This window comes from Schistocerca nitens, chromosome 2, assembly GCF_023898315.1.
Source record: "Schistocerca nitens isolate TAMUIC-IGC-003100 chromosome 2, iqSchNite1.1, whole genome shotgun sequence".
Taxonomy (NCBI): Eukaryota; Metazoa; Arthropoda; class Insecta; order Orthoptera; family Acrididae; genus Schistocerca; species Schistocerca nitens.
In genome coordinates this window covers 949,628,571-949,649,481 of record NC_064615.1, presented here as the reverse complement: position 1 = coordinate 949,649,481, position 20,911 = coordinate 949,628,571, and the positions used below count along the sequence as shown (strand labels likewise).

The window sequence follows — 20,911 nt, the reverse complement described above, 5'->3', positions numbered from 1 at the left end:
TACCCTGGGTTGCAGGATCCTTATAGGGCTTCATTCGAAGGATGTGGACTGTATCTTTGATCTTTTGTCATCTTGTGTCGGGGTCGAAATCTTCAACTTCATAAGTAACATCAGACAACTGTCTTACAACCTTACAAGGTCCAAAGTAGCGCCTGAGGAGCTTCTCAGAGAGACCAACCTTTCGAACGGGAGTGAAGATCCACCTGGCTGGTAGACAACAGGGCAGTGGCTCGCGTCACACCTTCGGTGATCGTTTTCTTGAGCCTGCAGCGTGCAGGGGTGAGCTAACTGCCGAGCTTCCTCAGCTCTGGTTACCATCTGGCCAATGTAGTCATTGTCCACAATGGAAACATACTGGTTGGTTATCCTGGGTCCTCCAGATGTCAGTCTTCCTTGGTGCCCAAACAGGTTCCTCATGCGGCATTGCAGGAATGTAACTCCGCCTGGGTCTCGACTTTTTCACCGTTTTAAAGGGAAATGAAGGACGAGAGACTGGGTTCAATGTCTGTTCCACTTCCTCCCTTATGACCTCTTGAAGCATCTCGGTTTTTTGCTCGCTGTGCAATCCAAGTGCCTTCTGAACTTCCTCTCTCACTATCTGACAAAGAACACTTGTAAAATCAGTTGCTTCCTCCATCACGGACATCAGTACGACATTTGGAAGTTGTTCTAACTTCTTGTGTGTAATTCTTTTTCGATGCATTGCCTCGATATACTGGCACCATTTTATGAAGTCGTCTGCTGTCGAAATCTCCTTCAGGAGTAGCGCTTGATACATGTCCTCAGCAACACCCTTCATGAAATGTGCAACTTTATCTTCATTCTAGGATCCACTATTTTACACAGCTCCAAGATGTCTTGAATGTAGGATGCTGTCGTTTCTCCTGGACGCTGTGCCCTGCACTTTAATTCACCTTCAGCCTAGCACTTCTGTCATTGTGTGTCGCCAAAATACTTGCGCAGTTCCGCCTGGAATACTTCACAGCTTGTGAACTTCTCCTCATTGTTCTCATACCATTGCTTGGCAGTGCCCTCCAAGTAGAAAAGTATACCTTCAGCCACTTGTTTGGCTCTTGGCCATCATCACCAGAGAACCCAGAAGGATGTCTCATGTGGTGGCACACAGTTGCTGTCACTGTAACATCCTCTTCTTCTTCTTCTGTCTCCGATAGATTGCGATCTGTTGAATATGGCTCAAACTCATGTTTCTTGCCACGTAAATGGCAACTCTGTCGTGGCCTGATGGGAACCACTGTGTCGTCCATAATGTGCGCTATCACAAGTTCCAATACCCATTGCTTCCACCAGAATAATATCATGTAGAAGAAGGTGTAATTAGATGAGTGACAAACACTAACTTCACTTAACGTGGGTTTATTCAGCACTTGTACATAAAAGAGCGCGGAGCGAACTGCCTCTGGCCAGAACACTTACAGAATATATACAGCTACAGAACATTCCAGTACAATGATTCTTGACATTTGTGGATACTTCTTGAATGTACTTGAACCGAATATAGAAATTAAAATGGTACAGTGCAGGTGAGTTTTGAACTCAGAGCCCTCCATGCAATAGTTTGTATATAACTACTACATCACGGTGCTACTCAGCTTCTTCTGCGACATAGCTCTTCAGGTATGAATTTTAGGGCCCATGTTTACTGGACTAATTTTGGAGCCCATGTTTACTGAACTTTACTTACTTCGAATAATAATTCCTATAATGTCCCAGAATATTGACCATCCCTCCTGGGACACCCTATAGATATAGTAAATTAGTAAAGAAATTAAATTCATTACATACAAATTATAAGAAAGGACTGAAAAGAACTTTAAGTGCATTGAAAAGCAGAGCTGGTCCTGATGAGCTACTGGAGCTAACACTTTGATACTTTGATGCCTTGAACTGCTTGAAAGGACCAGAAAATTTTGGCACTATTTAAGTAAAAATGTATGTACTACTTCTTTTTAAAATTTAGCATAAATAATTAAATATTCCACAGATATAATCACAATTATAGATGTAACCATTAGTAAAAGTATATCTTATGAGCAAGCATCCATCCTCAGAAAGTTCCAATAATCTTGAGGCTCGTGTATCCCGGTAACTCAGTAAATTTTCTTACATCAGTCTTCTTCTCTTCATATACCACTCCTTGAGCCATCTGCAGTTGCTGTTTTCCTTGCATGAGGGTGAAGCCAGCCCAAGAGCCAAATAACAGCTGGTGTCCGTATCCGCCATATTTGTACATCTGAGATTTGACACTGACAACTGTCAGTATATGCAATATATTATTGTCCAATATTATCGATAGTCTAGGGGATGCTGTAGGGAAAGTAAAGACACCACAGAAACAGTTCTAAGGCTGCACTTGGTAACAAAAATGAGGTTTAAGAAAAATCAAGACACATTCATAGGATTTGTCAACAACAATGTAAAATGGTGCAAGATATTCAAAATTCTCAAAAAAATATGTGAAAATTGCGTAGGGAAAGATGGTATGTATAAGAACCAAGAAGAAGCACTGAGAATGGAAGACCTGCAACAAAATGTCCTTATTAAAAAAGGTGTAAGACAGACGCAGCCTTACTCCTCTTTTGTTCAATCTAAACATTGAAGAAGCATGACAGAAATAAAAGATTGTCTCTGGAGTGGGATTAAAATTCCTGGTGATAGAACATCAATGATAAGATTCGTTGATGACATTGCCATCTTTAATGAAAGTGAGGAAGAGTTGCAGGACAGACTAAATGGAATGAGCAGACTTCTGAGCAAAGAATATGGATTGATAATAAACCAAGGAAGGAAGAAAGTAATGAGAAGTAACAGAAATGAAATTAATGAAGAAAGTTAACATCAAAACTGGGAGCTAAGAAGCGATGAAATGAATGAATTCTACCTTGAAAGCGAAATAATGTGTGACATATGAACCAAAGAGGGTAGAGAAAGGAGACTAGCACAAGCAAAGAACACATTCCTGGCCAAAAGAAGTCTACTAGTGTCAAACATTGGCCTTAATTTGAGGAAAATTATTGTTTAGAATTTGAACCATGGATTGTGGGAGAACTGGAGAAGACAAGACTCAAAGCTTTTGAAATATGGTGCTGTAGAAAGATGCTGAAATTGGGTAGACTGACGAGATAAGACTGGCATAGGTAGAAATATTTGGACAACATTATCAAGAAGAGGGACACGATTATAGAGCATAAGGGAACATAAGGTTGCAGGGGCAACAGTCTGGATGATTGACTGATCTGGCCTTGTAACACTAACCAAAACAGTTTTGCTGTTCTGGTACTGCGAACGGCTGAAAGCAAGGGGAAACTACAGCCGTAATTTTTCCCGAGGGCATGCAGCTTTACTGTATGATTAAATGATGATGGCGTCCTCTTGGGTAAAATATTCCGGAGGTAAAATAGTCCCCCATTCGGATCTCCGGGCGGGGACTACTCAGCAGGACATCATTATTAGGAGAAAGAAAACTCGCGTTCTACGGATCGGAGCATGGAATGTCAGATCCCTTAATCGGGCAGGTTGTTGTTGTTGTTGTTGTGGTCTTCAGTCCTGAGACTGGTTTGATGCAGCTCTCCATGCTACTCTATCCTGTGCAAGCTTCTTCATCTCCCAGTACCTACTGCAACCTACATCCTTCTGAATCTGCTTAGTGTATTCATCTCTTGGTCTCCCTCTACGATTTTTACCCTCCACGCTGCCCTCCAATGCTAAATTTGTGATGCCTTGATGCCTCAAAACATGTCCTACCAACCGATCCCTTCTTCTAGTCAAATTGTGCCACAAACTTCTCTTCTCCCCAATCCTATTCAATACCTCCTCATTATTTACGTGATCTACCCACCTTATCTTCAGCATTCTTCTGTAGCACCACATTTCGAAAGCTTCTATTCTCTTCTTGTCCAAACTAGTTATCGTCCATGTCTCACTTCCATACATGGCTACACTCCATACAAATACTTTCAGAAACGACTTCCTGACACCTAAATCTATACTCGATGTTAACAAATTTCTCTTCTTGAGAAACGCTTTCCTTGCCATTGCCAGTCTACATTTTATATCCTCTCTACTTCGACCATCATCGGTTATTTTACTCCCTAAATAGCAAAACTCCTTTACTACTTTAAGTGTCTCATTTCCTAATCTGATTCCCTCAGCATCACCCGACTTAATTCGACCACATTCCATTATCCTTGTTTTGCTTTTGTTGATGTTCATCTTATATCCTCCTTTCAAGACACTGTCCATTCCGTTCAACCGCTCTTCCAAGTCCTTTGCTGTCTCTGACAGAATTACAATGTCATCGGCGAACCTCAAAGTTTTTACTTCTTCTCCATGAATTTTAATACCTACTCCGAAGTTTTCTTTTGTTTCCTTTACTGCTTGCTCAATATACAGATTGAATAACATCGGGGAGAGGCTACAACCCTGTCTCACTCCTTTCCCAACCACTGCTTCCCTTTCATGCCCCTCGACTCTTATAACTGCCATCTGGTTTCTGTACAAATTGTAAATAGCCTTTCGCTCCCTGTATTTTACCCCTGCCACCTTCAGAATTTGAAAGAGAGTATTCCAGTCGACATTGTCAAAAGCTTTCTCTAAGTCTACAAATGCTAGAAACGTAGGTTTGCCTTTTCTTAATCTTTCTTCCAAGATAAGTCGTAAGGTCAGTATTGCCTCACGTGTTCCAACATTTCTACGGAATCCAAACTGATCTTCCCCGAGGTCGGCTTCTACCAGTTTTTCCATTCGTCTGTAAATAATTCGCGTTAGTATTTTGCAGCTGTGACTTATTAAACTGATAGTTCGGTAATTTTCACATCTGTCAACACCTGCTTTCTTTGGGATTGGAATTATTATATTCTTCTTGAAGTCTGAGGGTATTTCGCCTGTCTCATACATCTTGCTCACCAGATGGTAGAGTTTTGTCATGACTGGCTCTCCCAAGGCCATCAGTAGTTCTAATGGAATGTTGTCTACTCCCGGGGCCTTGTTTCGACTCAGGTCTTTCAGTGCTCTGTCAAACTCTTCACGCAGTATCTTATCTCCCATTTCGTCTTCATCTACATCCTCTTCCATTTCCATAATATTGTCCTCAAGTACATCGCCCTTGTATAAACCCTCTATATACTCCTTCCACCTTTCTGCCTTCCCTTCTTTGCTTAGAACTGGGTTGCCATCTGAGCTCTTGATATTCATACAAGTGGTTCTCTTCTCTCCAAATGTCTCTTTAATTTTCCTGTAGGCAGTATCTATCTTACCCCTAGTGAGACAAGCCTCTACATCCTTACATTTGTCCTCTAGCCATCCCTGCTTAGCCATTTTGCACTTCCTGTCGATTTCATTTTTGAGACGTTTGTATTCCTTTTTGCCTGCTTCATTTACTGCATTTTTATATTTTCTCCTTTCATCAATTAAATTCAATATTTCTTCTGTTACCCAAGGATTTCTATTAGCCCTCGTCTTTTTACCTACTTGATCGTCTGCTGCCTTCACCACTTTATCCCTCAGAGCTACCCATTCTTCTTCTACTGTATTTCTTTCCCCCATTCCTGTCAATTGTTCCCTTATGCTCTCCCTGAAACTGTCTACAACCTCTGGTTCTTTCAGTTTATCCAGGTCCCATCTCCTTAAATTCCCACCTTTTTGCAGTTTCTTCAGTTTCAATCTGCAGTTCATAACCAATAGATTGTGGTCAGAATCCACATCTGCCCCAGGAAATGTCTTACAATTTAAAACCTGGTTCCTAAATCTCTGTCTTACCATTATATAATCTATCTGAAACCTGTCAGTATCTCCAGGCTTCTTCCATGTATACAGCCTCCTTTCATGATTCTTGAACCAAGTGTTAGCTATGATTAAGCTATGCTCTGTGCAAAATTCTACAAGGCGGCTTCCTCTTTCATTCCTTCCCCCCAATCCATATTCACCTACTATGTTTCCTTCTCTCCCTTTTCCTACTGATGAATTCCAGTCACCCATGACTATTAAATTTTCGTCTCACTTCACTACCTGAATAATTTCTTTTATCTCGTCATACATTTCATCTATTTCTTCATCATCTGCAGAGCTAGTTGGCATATAAACTTGTACTACTGTAGTAGGCATGGGCTTTGTGTCTATCTTGGCCACAATAATGCGTTCACTATGCTGTTTGTAGTAGCTAACCCGCACTCCTATTTTTTTATTCATTATTAAACCTACTCCTGCATTACCCCTATTTGATTTTGTATTTATAACCCTGTAATCACCTGACCAAAAGTCTTGTTCCTCCTGCCACCGAACTTCACTAATTCCCACTATATCTAACTTTAACCTATCCATTTCCCTTTTCAAATTTTCTAACCTACCTGCCCGATTAAGTGATCTGACATTCCACACTCCGATCCGCAGAACGCCAGTTTTCTTTCTCCTGATAACGACGTCCTCTTGAGTAGTCCCCGCCCGGAGATCCGAATGGGGGACTATTTTACCTCCGGAATATTTTACCCAAGAGGACGCCATCATCATTTAATCATACAGTAGAGCTGCATGTCCTCGGGAAAAATTACGGCTGTAGTTTCCCCTTGCTTTCAGCCGTTCGCAGTACCAGCACAGCAAGGCCGTTTTGGTTAATGTTACAAGGCCAGATCAGTCAATCATCCAGACTGTTGCCCCTGCAACTACTGAAAAGGCTGCTGCCCCTCTTCAGGAACCACATGTTTGTCTGGCCTCTCAACAGATACCCCTCCGTTGTGGTTGCACCTACGGTACGGCCATCTGTATCGCTGAGGCACGCAAGCCTCCCCACCAACGGCAAGGTCCATGGTTCATGCGGGGGAATCGGGCAGGTAGGTTAGAAAATTTAAAAAGGGAAATGGATAGGTTAAAGTTAGATATAGTGGGAATTAGGGAAGTTCAGTGGCAGGAGGAACAAGACTTTTGGTCAGATGAATACAGGGTTATAAATACAAAATCAAATAGGGGTAATGCAGGAGTAGGTTTAATAAAGAATAAAAAAATAGGAGTGCGGATAAGCTACTACAAACAGCATAGTGAAAGCATTATTGTGGCCAAGATAGACACGAAGCCCACACCTACTACAGTAGTACAAGTTTATATGCCAACTAGCTCTGCAGATGACAAAGAAATTGATGAAATGTATGATGAGATAAAAGAAATTATTCAGGCAGTGAAGGGTGACGAAAATTTAATAGTCATGGGTGACTGGAATTCGGTAGTAGGAAAAGGGAGAGAAGGAAACGTAGTAGGTGAATATGGATTGGGGCTAAGAAATGAAAGAGGAAGCCTCCTGATAGAATTTTGCACAGAGCACAACTTAATCATAGCTAACACTTGGTTCAATAATCTTAAAAGAAGGTTGTATACATGGAAGAAGCCTGGAGATACTGACAGGTTTCAGATAGATTACTTAATGGTAAGACAGAGATTTAGGAACCAGGTTTTAAATTGTAAGACATTTCCAGGGGCAGATGTGGACTCTGATCACAATCTATTGGTTATGAACTGTAGATTAAAATGGAAGAAACTGCAAAGAGGTGGGAATTTAAGGAGATGGGACCTGGATAAACTGAAAGAACCAGAGGTTGTACAGAGTTTCAGGGAGAGCATAAGGGAACAATTGACAGGAATGGGGGAAAGAAATACAGTAGAAGAAGAATGGGTAGCTTTGAGAGATGAAGTAGTGAAGGCAGCAGAGGACCTAGTAGGTAAAAAGATGAGGGCTAGTAGAAATCCTTGGGTAACAGAAGAGATACTGAATTTCATTGATGAAAGGAGAAAATACAAAAATGCAGTAAGTGAAGCAGGCAAAAAGGAATACAAACGTCTCAAAAATGAGATCGACAGGATGTGCAAAATGGCTAAGCAGGGATGGCTAGAGGACAAATGTAAGGATGTGGAGGCTTATCACACGAGGGGAAAGATAGATACTGCCTACAGGAAAATTAAAGAGACCTTTGGAGAAAAGAGAACCACTTGTATGAATATCAAGAGCTCAGATGGAAACCCAGTTCTAAGCAAAGAAGGGAAAGCAGAAAGGTGGAGGGAGTATATAGAGGGCCTATACAAGGGCAATGTACTTGAGGACAATATTATGGAAATGGAAGAGGATGTAGATGAACATGAAATGGGAGATACGATACTGCGTGAAGAGTTTGACACAGCACTGAAAGACCTGAGTCGAAACAAGGCCCTGGGAGTAGACAACGTTCCATTAGAACTACTGACGGCCTTGGGAGAGCCAGTCCTGACTAAACTCTACCATCTGGTGAGCAAGATGTATGAGACAGGCGAAATACCCTCAGACTTCAAGAAGAATATAATAATTCCGATCCCAAAGAAAGCAGGTTCTGACAGATGTGAAAATTACCAAACAATCAGTTTAATAAGTCACGGATGCAAAATACTAACACGTATTCTCTACAGACAAATGGAAAAACTGGTAGAAGCTGACCTCGGGGAAGATCAGTATGGATTCCGCAGAAATAATGGAACACGTGAGGCAATACTGACCCTACGACTTATCTTAGAAGCTAGATTAAGGAAAGGCAAACCTATGTTTCTAGCATTTGTAGACTTAGAGAAAGCTTTTGACAATGTTGTCTGGAATACTCTCTTTCAAATTCTGAAGGTGGCAGGGGTAAAATACAGGGAGCGAAAGGCTATTTACAATTTGTATAGAAAGCAGATGGCAGTTACAAGAGTCGAGGGGCATGAAAGGGAAGCAGTGGTTGGGAAGGGAGTGAGACAGGGTTGTAGCCTATCCCTGATCTTATTAAATCTGTATATTGAGCAAGCAGTAAAGGAAACAAAAGAAAAATTTGTAGTAGGTATTAAAATCCATGGAGAAGAAATAAAAACTTTGAGGTTCGCCGATGACATTGTAATTCTGTCAGAGACAGCAAAGGACTTGGAAGAGCAGTTGAACGGAATGGACAGTGTCATGAAAGGAGGGTATAAGATGAACATCAACAAAAGCAAAACGAGGATAATGGAATGTAGTCGAATTAAGTCGGGTGATGCTGAGGGAATTAGATTAGGAAATGAGACACTTAAAGTAGTAAAGGAGTTGTGCTATTTGGGGAGCAAAATAACTGATGATGGTCGAAGTAGAGAGGATATAAAATGTAGACTGGCAATGGCAAGGAAAGCGTTTCTGAAGAAGAGAAATTTGTTAATATCGAGTATAGATTTAAGTATCAGGAAGTCGTTTCTGAAAGTATTTGTATGGAGCGTAGCCATGTATGGAAGTGAAACATGGACGATAACTAGTTTGGACAAGAAGAGAATAGAAGCTTTCGAAATGTGGTGCTACGGAAGAATGCTGAAGATTAGATGGGTAGATCATATAACTAATTAGGAGGTACTGAATAGGATTGGGGAGAAGAGAAGTTTGTGGCACAACTTGACAAGAAGAAGTGATTGGTTGGTAGGACATGTTCTCAGGCATCAAGGGATCACCAATTTAGTATTGGAGGGCAGCGTGGAGGGTAAAAATCATAGAGGGAGACCAATAGATGAATACGCTAAACAGATTCAGAAGGATGTAGGTTGCAGTAGGTATTGGGAGATGAAGAAGCTTGCACAGGATAGAGTAGCATGGAGAGCTGCATCAAACCAGTCTCAGGACTGAAGACCACAACAACAACGAATGCTATGTGACGTGATTAATACATACACACTTCTGAGCTCGTTTTTTTCTTTTTTTTAATGAATTATGAAAATTTGTAAATTTTTGCAAATTTCAAAATAATATTTTGAAAATATGAATAGTCACAGGACGTTAACTGTCTTGAAAAATGATGAAGTGGAAGGACTGCTTACTGTCAGCTATAACATTAATGTATGAAATTCTTAAACTGTCAAAATATTTGTACTTAAAGATGAAAGAATCTGAATTTTTTTGCATAGTTAGAAATTATTTTCTCCAAAACCCCCATCTTAAATGTTTTAAAAATTTCATGGTACTTTAGTTGCTCATTGTACTAGGGACTTTACAATCAGAGTAGGCAACACTTGTCTGTACGAAATGTGAGAAATTTTTAGGCAGAGCTAGCTTTACTCTCAAGGTCAAAAAATCATGGACACTTAAATATTTAAATTGATTACTGATTTTATGTAAATGTCATGCAAAACTGGCGTTTCTGAATCAAAATGATTACTTCAGAACAATATAAGTGAGTGGGAAAACAATTTGTAATTTTGTTCGAAAGCATTTTATATATTAAAAAAAAAAGAGATATAGAATATTTATACCCATTTTTCTTTTTAAGATATTATTCACAAATTATTACTTTCTTCTGTCATGATTTTACTTCTTCATGACATTTCACAAATTAAAATTGCCTACAATGTAACAATCAACACTGCACTGTTGGAAAGAGTTCATTTGTTTTTTTCATCTGCTTCTCATTGAGCTTGTGTAGCTGAGCTGAATCTGCACACAAACAAGGATGATCTAACAAGAGCAGTACTTGGGAAATGGAAACTGCACACTGATCTTTTGATGATGGCCATTTGAAAGCATTAGCAGGACAATGAGGTGTCATAAAGAAGATGATTGTATCTTGCAGCTCATTAGAGACACTTATTATCTGTGCCACTCACCACTGATTGTCATACACACAAGAAATGAAGTGGTCTACCGCAAAGTCTTCTAATGTATGTTGTGGTCTCTGCATTTCACACACAGTAACAGGCTACATTTCGTGGAGAACCGTTCTTGCTATGTATGTGCCACTCCGGGATGACTTGATTGAATTCCAACCACAGGCTTCATAGCAGACCACTCTTCTTTCTTTTTTAAATGGAACTCCCTTAATGTACTTTCATCTACAGTTAAGAGTTTCATGTTTGTTACTAACGTTGATATGGTGTGTACAAATCCAGTAGCATCTCTTATAGCATCAACTGCTTCATGCTGGAGATAAAATCTTGTTACAAGATCTTTACAGAGATCTCCTACCCCATCAGATACACTTTTTCCAAGACCTGTTGCTGAAAATATCCATTTTTTTGTCTTAATTTTGTGTGCTACAGTGTCGATGAAGCTCATAAAGCTGAAAGCAGTTATTAAAATGAGAGGCTGCACCCTCAGTCACATACACATGTTTAGGAAATGCATGGCCTCTAGGTGCTATGTCATCAATTATCATGCTGACAATATAGCATGCATGTGCACTGTCATAAAAGAGATCTTCACTGACGATAGCAAAACAGTGTGATGTTCCGAGGAAGAGAGCAACACATGTAAATATTGATACATGTGATGTGTGCCAGTGGTAGCTTTCAATTTCATTCTACAAAGCAACAGACTAGTTCTCAGTATTTTGGGACTGAATGCTAGGGCCTGTCTCTCAAATCCTCCACTTATATTGGTGAGCTATTGTTTTCATGACCCAATACCTAACCTCTTAATAAACTTCTCTGGGTCTACTGTCTTGTTCACCGACTCTCGTCCCTCCCACAATGCATAGGTTATATCATTGTCAGTATCCTGAAAGTGTAATGCTTCAACAGTCATCACTTTAGCACCAGGACGTGTTACACAGTCCTGCAACCAACATTTATCTTGTGGCTCTCGACATATATACAAAAGCATCAGATCCATCTCTGTGTACTTCTGTCCTGTGACGCAGCTTGTGGCAAAACAAACAAGTTTCAAATTAGTGCAGGAAATACATGTGCATACTTCCTTCACTGGCTGGCATTTTACCCATTTTGGTTGTAAGGAGTAGAATTTTTTCAGACCAATTTTTAAATTTGGATTCTCCTTTTTCAATGGGAGATATGCTTCTCTTATTGATCTTGTAAAATATCTTTTTACTTTTTTAACTTTTTCACCATTTTCAGTAACAGAGATGACATCAGCCTGGTTAGGACTTTGCCTGCTGCAATCTTTGTCATCCTTTATGTAATATTCCAGAGCAAAATTAAGCATATCATCTTGCAACGGATGCCCACAGTAAGAATCTGGCCATGCCCAAATACCTTTCTCTTTCTGTATTTTACGAGCTTTTGAAATCAAATAATGTGAGGAAGTGGGTATATATTTCTGTATGTTCTGCTTAGAGTAGCTACCTGGTATCAGTGTCAGCAACTGTACCTTCTCAGTATAAATGGCTGCTGAGATAGCTGTATTTAGATTTTGAAACCAAACATCACATTTCGTGCACATATCACTGTCTTCAGGTTCTGCACCAAGTGCATCTACATTATACATTTCACAAAATTTTGATGATGTGGCTTGTGTAAAACTTGTTTCAATTTCTTCCACTTTTCTTTTTAAATGCTGATTTCTTCTTGTGCTTCTTACCTTCCCTGGATGTGTAAGGGGGGATATAGGAGGGGCTACAACAGAAAAGCTAACATTCAACGCATCAACAACTTCACACCCAGGAATATAAACATCCACACTGTCTTCTTCATTTTTTCATTTGGGTGATGGTGATTGTTCAGGTGGGTTGTCACTAAATTTCTTCTTGTAGTGAGTCTAGGAATCCGTGCACAATAAAAACCAAGATTTTTTTAAAATATGCTTGACAGATTTCCAACACCTGTGAAGTATTTTTCAGTTTTCTTAAACACCATCTTTTTGAATCTTTGTGCATAGTTCACACACCTCGCTCTTTCACTACTGTGTTTCCTCACTGACATTGTATTTAACAAAAAGCTCAAACCAAACACAAAACAGAGTGCAGAATGATTTATATGCAAGTTCTCACTGGTTTGTTATAAAAAGAAGAGTGCTGGAAACAGTGTTGCCATCATGTATATTTTACAATAGAAATTCAGTGATGTGAAATATACAGAATGTTGAAAATTTTTTAACACTTTACGCAGAAAAATATTGTCCACTGTGTTTGCACTGACCACTAACATATTAACCAAACAGTTTTTTATGAAATTCTCAAATGTTTTCACATGGAGGCTTTTTGAGTAAATAATTCCTAAAAACTCGCAAAATGCAATTTTTTACATTTTTATTAATAAATATTTACATAAGATAGATAGCTGGAGCAGAGGATACAGTTTATAATTACATCAGTAGAATTTGTTAATATGACAGGAAAGACAGGGTTCTGAGACTTTACAAATAAAAATAATAATAATAAAAAAAATATCTTAAGTGAAAAAATTAACTTACATTTTGTATTTTCATCGTATATTTGTAAGTTAAAGGAAACCCATAAGTTTGCGAGTCTCAACTAAATTTCAACACTCTAACAGGGAGCTTTAATGGAAAACATTTGTCAGGTCCCAAGTACTTTTAGTTTATTAGTTATATTTTTTTCTCTACTGTTTTAAGAGTTATTTACAAAATATACATATTTCAGAGGGCCATACCATTTACAGAAATTAAGATAAGACAAAAATATTTTATTTCTTAACACTTATGGTATAGAGGCCTAATATATATTTTTTCCAGGAAAATTCATGGCCATGAATTGACATGACCTGTATGATTTTAGGCAAGCTTTCGGAGCCAGTGGCTCCTCCTTCAGACAGAAGGGTTGAAGACGAAGGAAGAGGGGTGAAGGAGAAGGACTGGAGAGGTCTAGGAGAATGGATGGGTTTCAGAAAACTCACCCAGAACTGTGGGTCAAGGGAGGCTCACCAGATGGGTTGAGAAGGAAACATTGATTGTTGGGGTCTGCACCAGATGAGGTTTGAAAACCTGAGAGCTTAAAGGTGGAAGACAGAATAATATGGAAGACAGAGATTACTGCTAAAACACTGTGCATGACTTAATAAGAGTGAAAAAACTGAGTGTATTGTATGTAACAGAGGTGGGAGGGGGACAGTGAAAGATGGAAGAGATTAACCTAAATTAAGGCCAGGTGGGTGGTGAGAACCAAGGACATGTTGTAGCACTTGTTCCCACCTTTGGAGTTCTGAGAAACTGATGTCTGGGGGAAGAATCCAGATGGCACAAGTGGTGAAACAGGCATCAAGGCACGATTGTCATGTTGTAGAGCATGCATGTATTAATCAGCTACTTTGACAAGGCCATGTCTTCCTAGACTCATGCCCTGAAATGAGATCCATTCCGTCTGAGATTTTGCCCACCACATCTCGAATAGCTTTTTGTCACCCTCCCAGTCTCTGCAGTATACTTGTAAGACCCTGTGCTCCTTCTACACCTATCTCGCTATTTTATGGCTCCTATTCCTGTGACCATCCCAGCCACAAGACTTGCCCTATGCTCCCTCCTACCACCACCTATACGAGCCCTGTAATTGGCAGAATGTATACTATCAAAGGAAGAGCCACCTGTGAGACGACACATCATACACCAGCTGTTATATAAACACTGTTTGGTTTTTTTACATTGGCCTGTCTACCACTTAATTATCAGTTAGGAAGAATGGGCATAGGAAGAGGGAGTATACAGGCTACACACAATATCCTGTTGCAGAGCATGCTCTACAACATAATAATCATTACCTCAATGTCTGTTTCTCCACACACACCATCTTGATTTTGCCCGCAGACTAGTTTCTCAGAACTCTGCAGGTGGGAACTAACACTACAACATGTCCTTGGTTCTCGCCACCCAACTTGCTTTAATTTACGTTAGTTTCTTCCACTTCAGCATTTCTTCACAGTAACTACTCCTTTCTTCACACCATTTTAGTTTTCTACGTCTTTCATTTTCATACCTGACTATTTTTTGCTGTCTCCCTCCCACCTGTTACGTACAATGCACTCAGCTTTTCAGTATTCTCTGTCTTGTATATTATCCTATCTTCAACCTTTAAGCTCTTCCAAATCTCATCCGGTGCAGCTCCCAACAATAGACCTCTCCAATCCTTTTCCTTCAACCCTTCTGCCTGAAGAAATAGCCACTGGCTCCAAAAGCTTGCCTAATTATAACCTTCTTTTATTTGGTGTGTTCTTCCGCCACTTGGTGAGTAGAGTTTTTGCCTATCCAGTTACATTATATTGTCAAAAATTGTCCAAACTTAATAGTTGAGTTCAACCATTTGTGTTGGCAGATATTGTACAACCATTCTTTCTTTCGGGTGGAAGTGTCCCCTGCTCATTCCTTACCAAAAATGGTTGAGATTATCCCTCTGTGGATCCCCCTAACCGAAGGACTAGGCCCCTCTGCGGTATACCTATCCTCAGGTTCACTTCAGATGTAGGACAGCCTCTGTTGGTCTGCCTTCCAATTTCAACTCAGCTCACATAAAGCGGGATACACTTCACCATGTAAAATTTGTCTGCACAGTGCGTAAGTATCATTTCTCACATTCTAACAGGAAAGAGTTCCTTCACTTCTTGTGTGTCAGTTTTAAAGCATAACAAACCATACTCCCTATACAAAATTGCTTTTACCCACACGTTCATTGCAGTACCTGCCCCCACTCCCCCCAACATTTGATCCAACACATACAGTTCAATTTATCACTAAAAATACCACATGGCATTTTACAAAGCAAAGACTGAAACTGCCATTTTCATCCTTTGAAGACTCAAAAGATTTTATATGATGACAAAACGTGCCAGGGTTGTTGAGCTAACTCTTTCTTCTTACCATTCTCACTTACTTTATGAAACACATGTATCGTAATTTATATTCAGGTCATTATCACTTATGTCTTCTCACAGTGATCAAACATTACTGTTACTTAAATATAACCTAGTTTTCTTGTGTGCTACTCCCGTTTTGTGTGTAGTTAATTCTCTGTATTGTTGTTGTTGTTGTTGTGGTCTTCAGTCCTGAGACTGGTTTGATGCAGCTCTCCATGCTACTCTACCCTGTGCAAGCTTCTTCATCTCCCAGTACCTACTGCAACCTACATCCTTCTGAATCTGCTTAGTGTATTCATCTCTTGGTCTCCCTCTACGATTTTTACCCTCCACGCTGCCCTCCAATGCTAAATTTGTGATCCCTTGTTGTCTCAAAACATGTCCTACCAACCGATCCCTTCTTCTAGTCAAGTTGTGCCACAAACTTCTCTTCTCCCCAATCCTATTCAATACCTCCTCATTAGTTACGTGATCTACCCACCTTATCTTCAGCATTCTTCTGTAGCACCACATTTCTAAAGCTTCTATTCTCTTCTTGTCCAAACTGGTTATCGTCCATGTTTCACTTCCATACATGGCTACACTCCATACAAATACTTTCAGAAACGACTTCCTGACACTTAAATCTATACTCGATATTAACAAATTTCTCTTCTTCAGAAACGCTTTCCTTGCCATTGCCAGTCTACATTTTATATCCTCTCTACTTCGACCATCATCAGTTACTTTGCTCCCCAAATAGCAAAACTCCTTTACTACTTTAAGTATCTCATTTCCTAATCTAATTCCCTCAGCATCACCCGATTTAATTTGACTACATTCCATTATCCTCGTTTTGCTTTTGTTGATGTTCATCTTATATCCTCCTTTCAAGACACCATCCATTCCGTTCAACTGCTCTTCCAAGTCCTTTGCTGTCTCTGACAGAATTACAATGTCGTCGGCGAACCTCAAAGTTTTTACTTCTTCTCCATGAATTTTAATACCTACTCCGAATTTTTCTTTTGTTTCCTTTACTGCTTGCTCAATATACAGATTGAATAACATCGGGGAGAGGCTACAACCCTGTCTCACTCCTTTCCCAACCACTGCTTCCCTTTCATGCCCCTCGACTCTTATAACTGCCATCTGGTTTCTGTACAAATTGTAAATAGCCTTTCGCTCCCTGTATTTTACCCCTGCCACCTTCAGAATTTGAAAGAGAGTATTCCAGTTAACATTGTCAAAAGCTTTCTCTACGTCTACAAATGCTAGAAACATAGGTTTGCCTTTTCTTAATCTTTCTTCTAAAATAAGTCGTAGGGTTAATATTGCCTCACGTGTTCCAACATTTCTGCGGAATCCAAACTGATCTTCCCCGAGGTCCGCTTCTACCAGTTTTTCCATTCGTCTGTAAAGAATTCGCGTTAGTATTTTGCAGCTGTGACTTATTAAACTGTATTAGAAACTGATAAAGTGATCTTGTTGTTCCATCTTCGCTATCAATTAAATGATTTCTCGCTAGATGGCACTGCTATCTTCCGCTCATTACGCTCGTGTTAGCACATCATATTTCAAAGTGTTGCACTGCATGCACAGGCTTTCTCCCATTATCTTCCCCCACAACATATGACACGCCTAACATGCAACATACTGACATTGTACACAACCCATGTGTGGTGCAAAAATTATGTCCATTTGTCCAAGTCATATCGTTACACACATGTTGCTCTCCTCAGCCATCCTGTGACAAAACATTGTGATAGAAACAAATGTAAAAGAGAAACGTGTGAATATGGGCAATGTGAAAGACAGAAATTGTACTCCTGGCAAAAGACAGAAATTGTACTCCTGGCAAAGAAGGAAGAAAGGAAAGAAAAGAATAGGCTTGTTAATGTGAAAAAAGAAAGAAGATAGTCCTGAAAGACAGAATCCCTTACCAGCCACCACCCCAAGGAATTTCCAGTTCTTGTAAAGTTCTTCATTGTGATGTGGGAGGGAGAAGGTGTTTGGCATTCCCTACTGGATGGACTTGACACAACTTCACCATCACAGATCCCAAAAATTGACCTTCACAAATGTCTGCTGTAAGTGTGGAGAGTAAGAACACCACCACATGAAAAAGAAAGAAATTAATAAATCATCAATCATCATTGTCACAAATCTATTGTATAGTATCTCTGTCAGCTACTCATAAAGAGTCTTCCATATATAACCAATAGAAAACCCTACTGTTTTGTATTGTTCCTCTTAAAAAATATAAAATTGCAATTATACATAACGGTATACATAGATAACCTATGCATGCATCTTTTTCTGTAAGGAACATACTACATATTAATAATACTTAAAAAAAATGATAATTCCAGTTATTCACAGAGCAACTTTTAGTACTACGTTCTTGCTTTCACATAAAAGGATGCAATTTACTTATTAAATAAGGTATAACAGAATATAGAATAGTCTAATGGGAAAAAATGGCTTTGGAGAAAGGAAATAAGAATTACCAAAGCTGTTAACTCAGACTTCCAACACACATTGTTCCACCAAATTTGTAAAATGGGTAAATTATCCTTGTGGTATATATGTCTTAACCATATCAACATTGTGTAGTCCATTTTTGTGACCTGTATGTGGGTCAGCCAGGAACAGTGCCTTAGGATGTTGTATTCCCACTATCTTAAAAGGTCCACAATACTGTGGAAAGAACTTACCCGTCTCTTTCTTTGTGTTGGAGCTATGATGGACATCTTTCACTAAAACTATATCAACTATGCTAAGAAAGGGCACATCTGCTGTATTGTTAAACCTGAGTAGACTACTCTGGGCTGATTCGTGTAACTTACCTATTATCGTATTGTCTGTTACTGCTGTCTCTTGTTCCTTTGAAGGATGTCATCCAAACAATTTTAGTAATGGCTCTCCCATAATTCTCATGCATTGTCTCTACTGGTGATAACTCAGTGGACATATGGGGTAACTCACTCAGTATATCCTGGAATGTACATCTACATCAGTACTCCACAACGCATTTTATGGCATGTGGTGGAAGGTAGGTATCACTGCTAGTCATTTCCTTTCCTGTTCCACCCACAAATAGAACCAGGGAAAAATGACTGTCTATATGTGTCTGCACGAGTCCTAATTTTTCGTATCTTATCTTCATGGTGCTAACACGCATTTTATGTTGGAACCAACTTAATTGCCTCAAATGGCAATCCTCTAAATTTTCTCAAAAGTGTTCCTTGAAAAGAACATCGCTTTCCCTCCAGGGATTCCCATTCGAGTTCCCAAAACATCTCCGTAACACTTCCATGTTGTTCTAAGGTATCAATAACAAATCTAGCAGCCCGCCTCTGAATTGCTTCGATGTCTTCCTTTATCAGACCTGGTATGCACCCGAAACACTTGAACAATACTCTAGAACAGCTCCAACTAACATCCTATATTCAGTCTCCTTTGCATACGAACCACACTTTTCTATAATTCTCTCAATAAGCAGAAATCAACCATTCACCTTTCCTAGCACAATCCTCACATGCCTGTTCCATTTCACATCGCTTTGCAGGAATACGCCCAGATATTTCAATGACATAACTGTGTCAAGCAGGACACTACTAATGCTGTATCCAAACATATGGGTTTTGGTCCCTTCTCATCCACATTAACTCACATTTTTCTACATTTGGGGCTAGTTACCATTCATCACACCAACTAGAAATATTGCCTAAGTCATCTTGTATCCTCCTACAATCGCTCAACTTTGACACCTCACTGTACACGACACCACCACCATCATCAAACAGCAGCAGATTACTGTCCATCCTTCCCACTGAATAATTTATGTATATAGAAAATAATAGCAGTCCTATATAACAATTCCCTGGGGTGTTCCTGATGATACCCTTGTCTCTGATGAATACTGTTGACAAAAGAACACAGATGAAAATTGAAATGGAAGGTGGGGTTATAAGTACAAGTAAAATGAGAAATACATATAATGAACACAATAATGTGGACAAAAGATGGTGATAAAACAAAAGAAATTAAATCAGATTAATACACAATATTAATTAAAAACACATGAAGAAATATTACTAGTGGAGAAAGAATTATAGGAAGAAAAATGAGAGTAAATAAAGAACTTGCTTTATGATTAAAATTGTGTGACAAAGGAATGTCAATAAGAACTTACATTTAAATACATTAAGTAAATAAAAATGATGACCAAAGTTATTTTGATAAAGATTTTAAAATAAAATAAAAAATTACTGCACAAGGCGAGATTCGAACCCACATCCTCCTTCATATTAAGCTGTTACCCTATCCATTATACCACATAACCAGATTATACAACCCCGCTTTTTTAACGCTATTGAGTGTCACACGAGATTCTGATTTATTTATTTAATTTTTTTCAATTACTTGCAAATGAGAGCTACCAGTCTGAATGGCTGCAGTGTATTATAACTGGGATCTTAACCTACATCATCATGTAGATAGTTTGAAAAAGTCGATCCCCCCACGGGTGTCTCTCATCAGAAATAATAAATTTGGTAGAAATTGGATCCTTTAGATATATGGCCTACAGTTACTGTGAGAAAAGCAGTAAAGTTTTTTTCCACTGTGCTTAACAATCAAAGATTATGCTGAATAATATCTGAAGTGTTTTGCTGGAATCTCTGATGAAGGATCTCCAAATTATTGTGTAATCAGACTTCATTCTCCTGTTATGTTTAAAATCATGTTTGAGCCAACTGTTGTGTACAACAGTTTGTCCTCCTTCAGGTTGGTGGCTATGATGGTGCTTCAAGACAATGTTTAAGCTCTGTTGAATGCTATAATCCTGAAATAGATTCTTGGTCACCAGTCGCAGAGATGTCTGCACGGAGAAGTGGTGCAGGTGAGAATACAGCACTATCCCTTTTTGTAATTTTTGAACTTAGCAAGTAGCTATTGTAGTAGCCTGAAATTCAAGCCAGAAACTATTTAATTTAAATGTATCATTCACAAAAATAAATGACAGTGCAAAGTGAAGACATGACAAGAAATGTCTAGAGCAATGACAATAGTAAAAACCTGATCTACATCTACATCCATACTCCGCAAGCCACCCGACGGTGTGTGGTGGAGAAAAATAGAATATGGAACTACTGAAACCATGTGTTGTTACAATTATAGGAAAAGTTCTCAACAGAATGGACAGAAAAGTTATGATGAGGGTCAAAAACTAGTCACGACTAGTACATGGAAGAGAAGAGCATGTAGGATTCAGACACAAAACAGAGTTAAAGAAGGGTGCACAACAGTAAACTTAGTTTCTGTGATTTGTTCATTCCTGATTTTTTTTAAGTCTATGTTGAAACAACGATTCAGTGTATTA

At 39.2% G+C, this 20,911-nt stretch overlaps 1 protein-coding gene across 3 annotated transcripts in view; it reads left to right on the top strand.

Moving 5' to 3' along the window:
- Positions 1–20,911, top strand: part of LOC126237275 (ring canal kelch homolog) — a 150,411-nt gene that overhangs the window by 111,179 nt on the left and 18,321 nt on the right. For all 3 annotated transcript variants that reach the window (XM_049947207.1, XM_049947208.1, XM_049947209.1), the window contains exon 11: positions 20,317–20,431. In XM_049947207.1, coding sequence (XP_049803164.1) covers positions 20,317–20,431 — 115 coding nt within the window. The remainder of the gene's footprint in view (positions 1–20,316; positions 20,432–20,911) is intronic.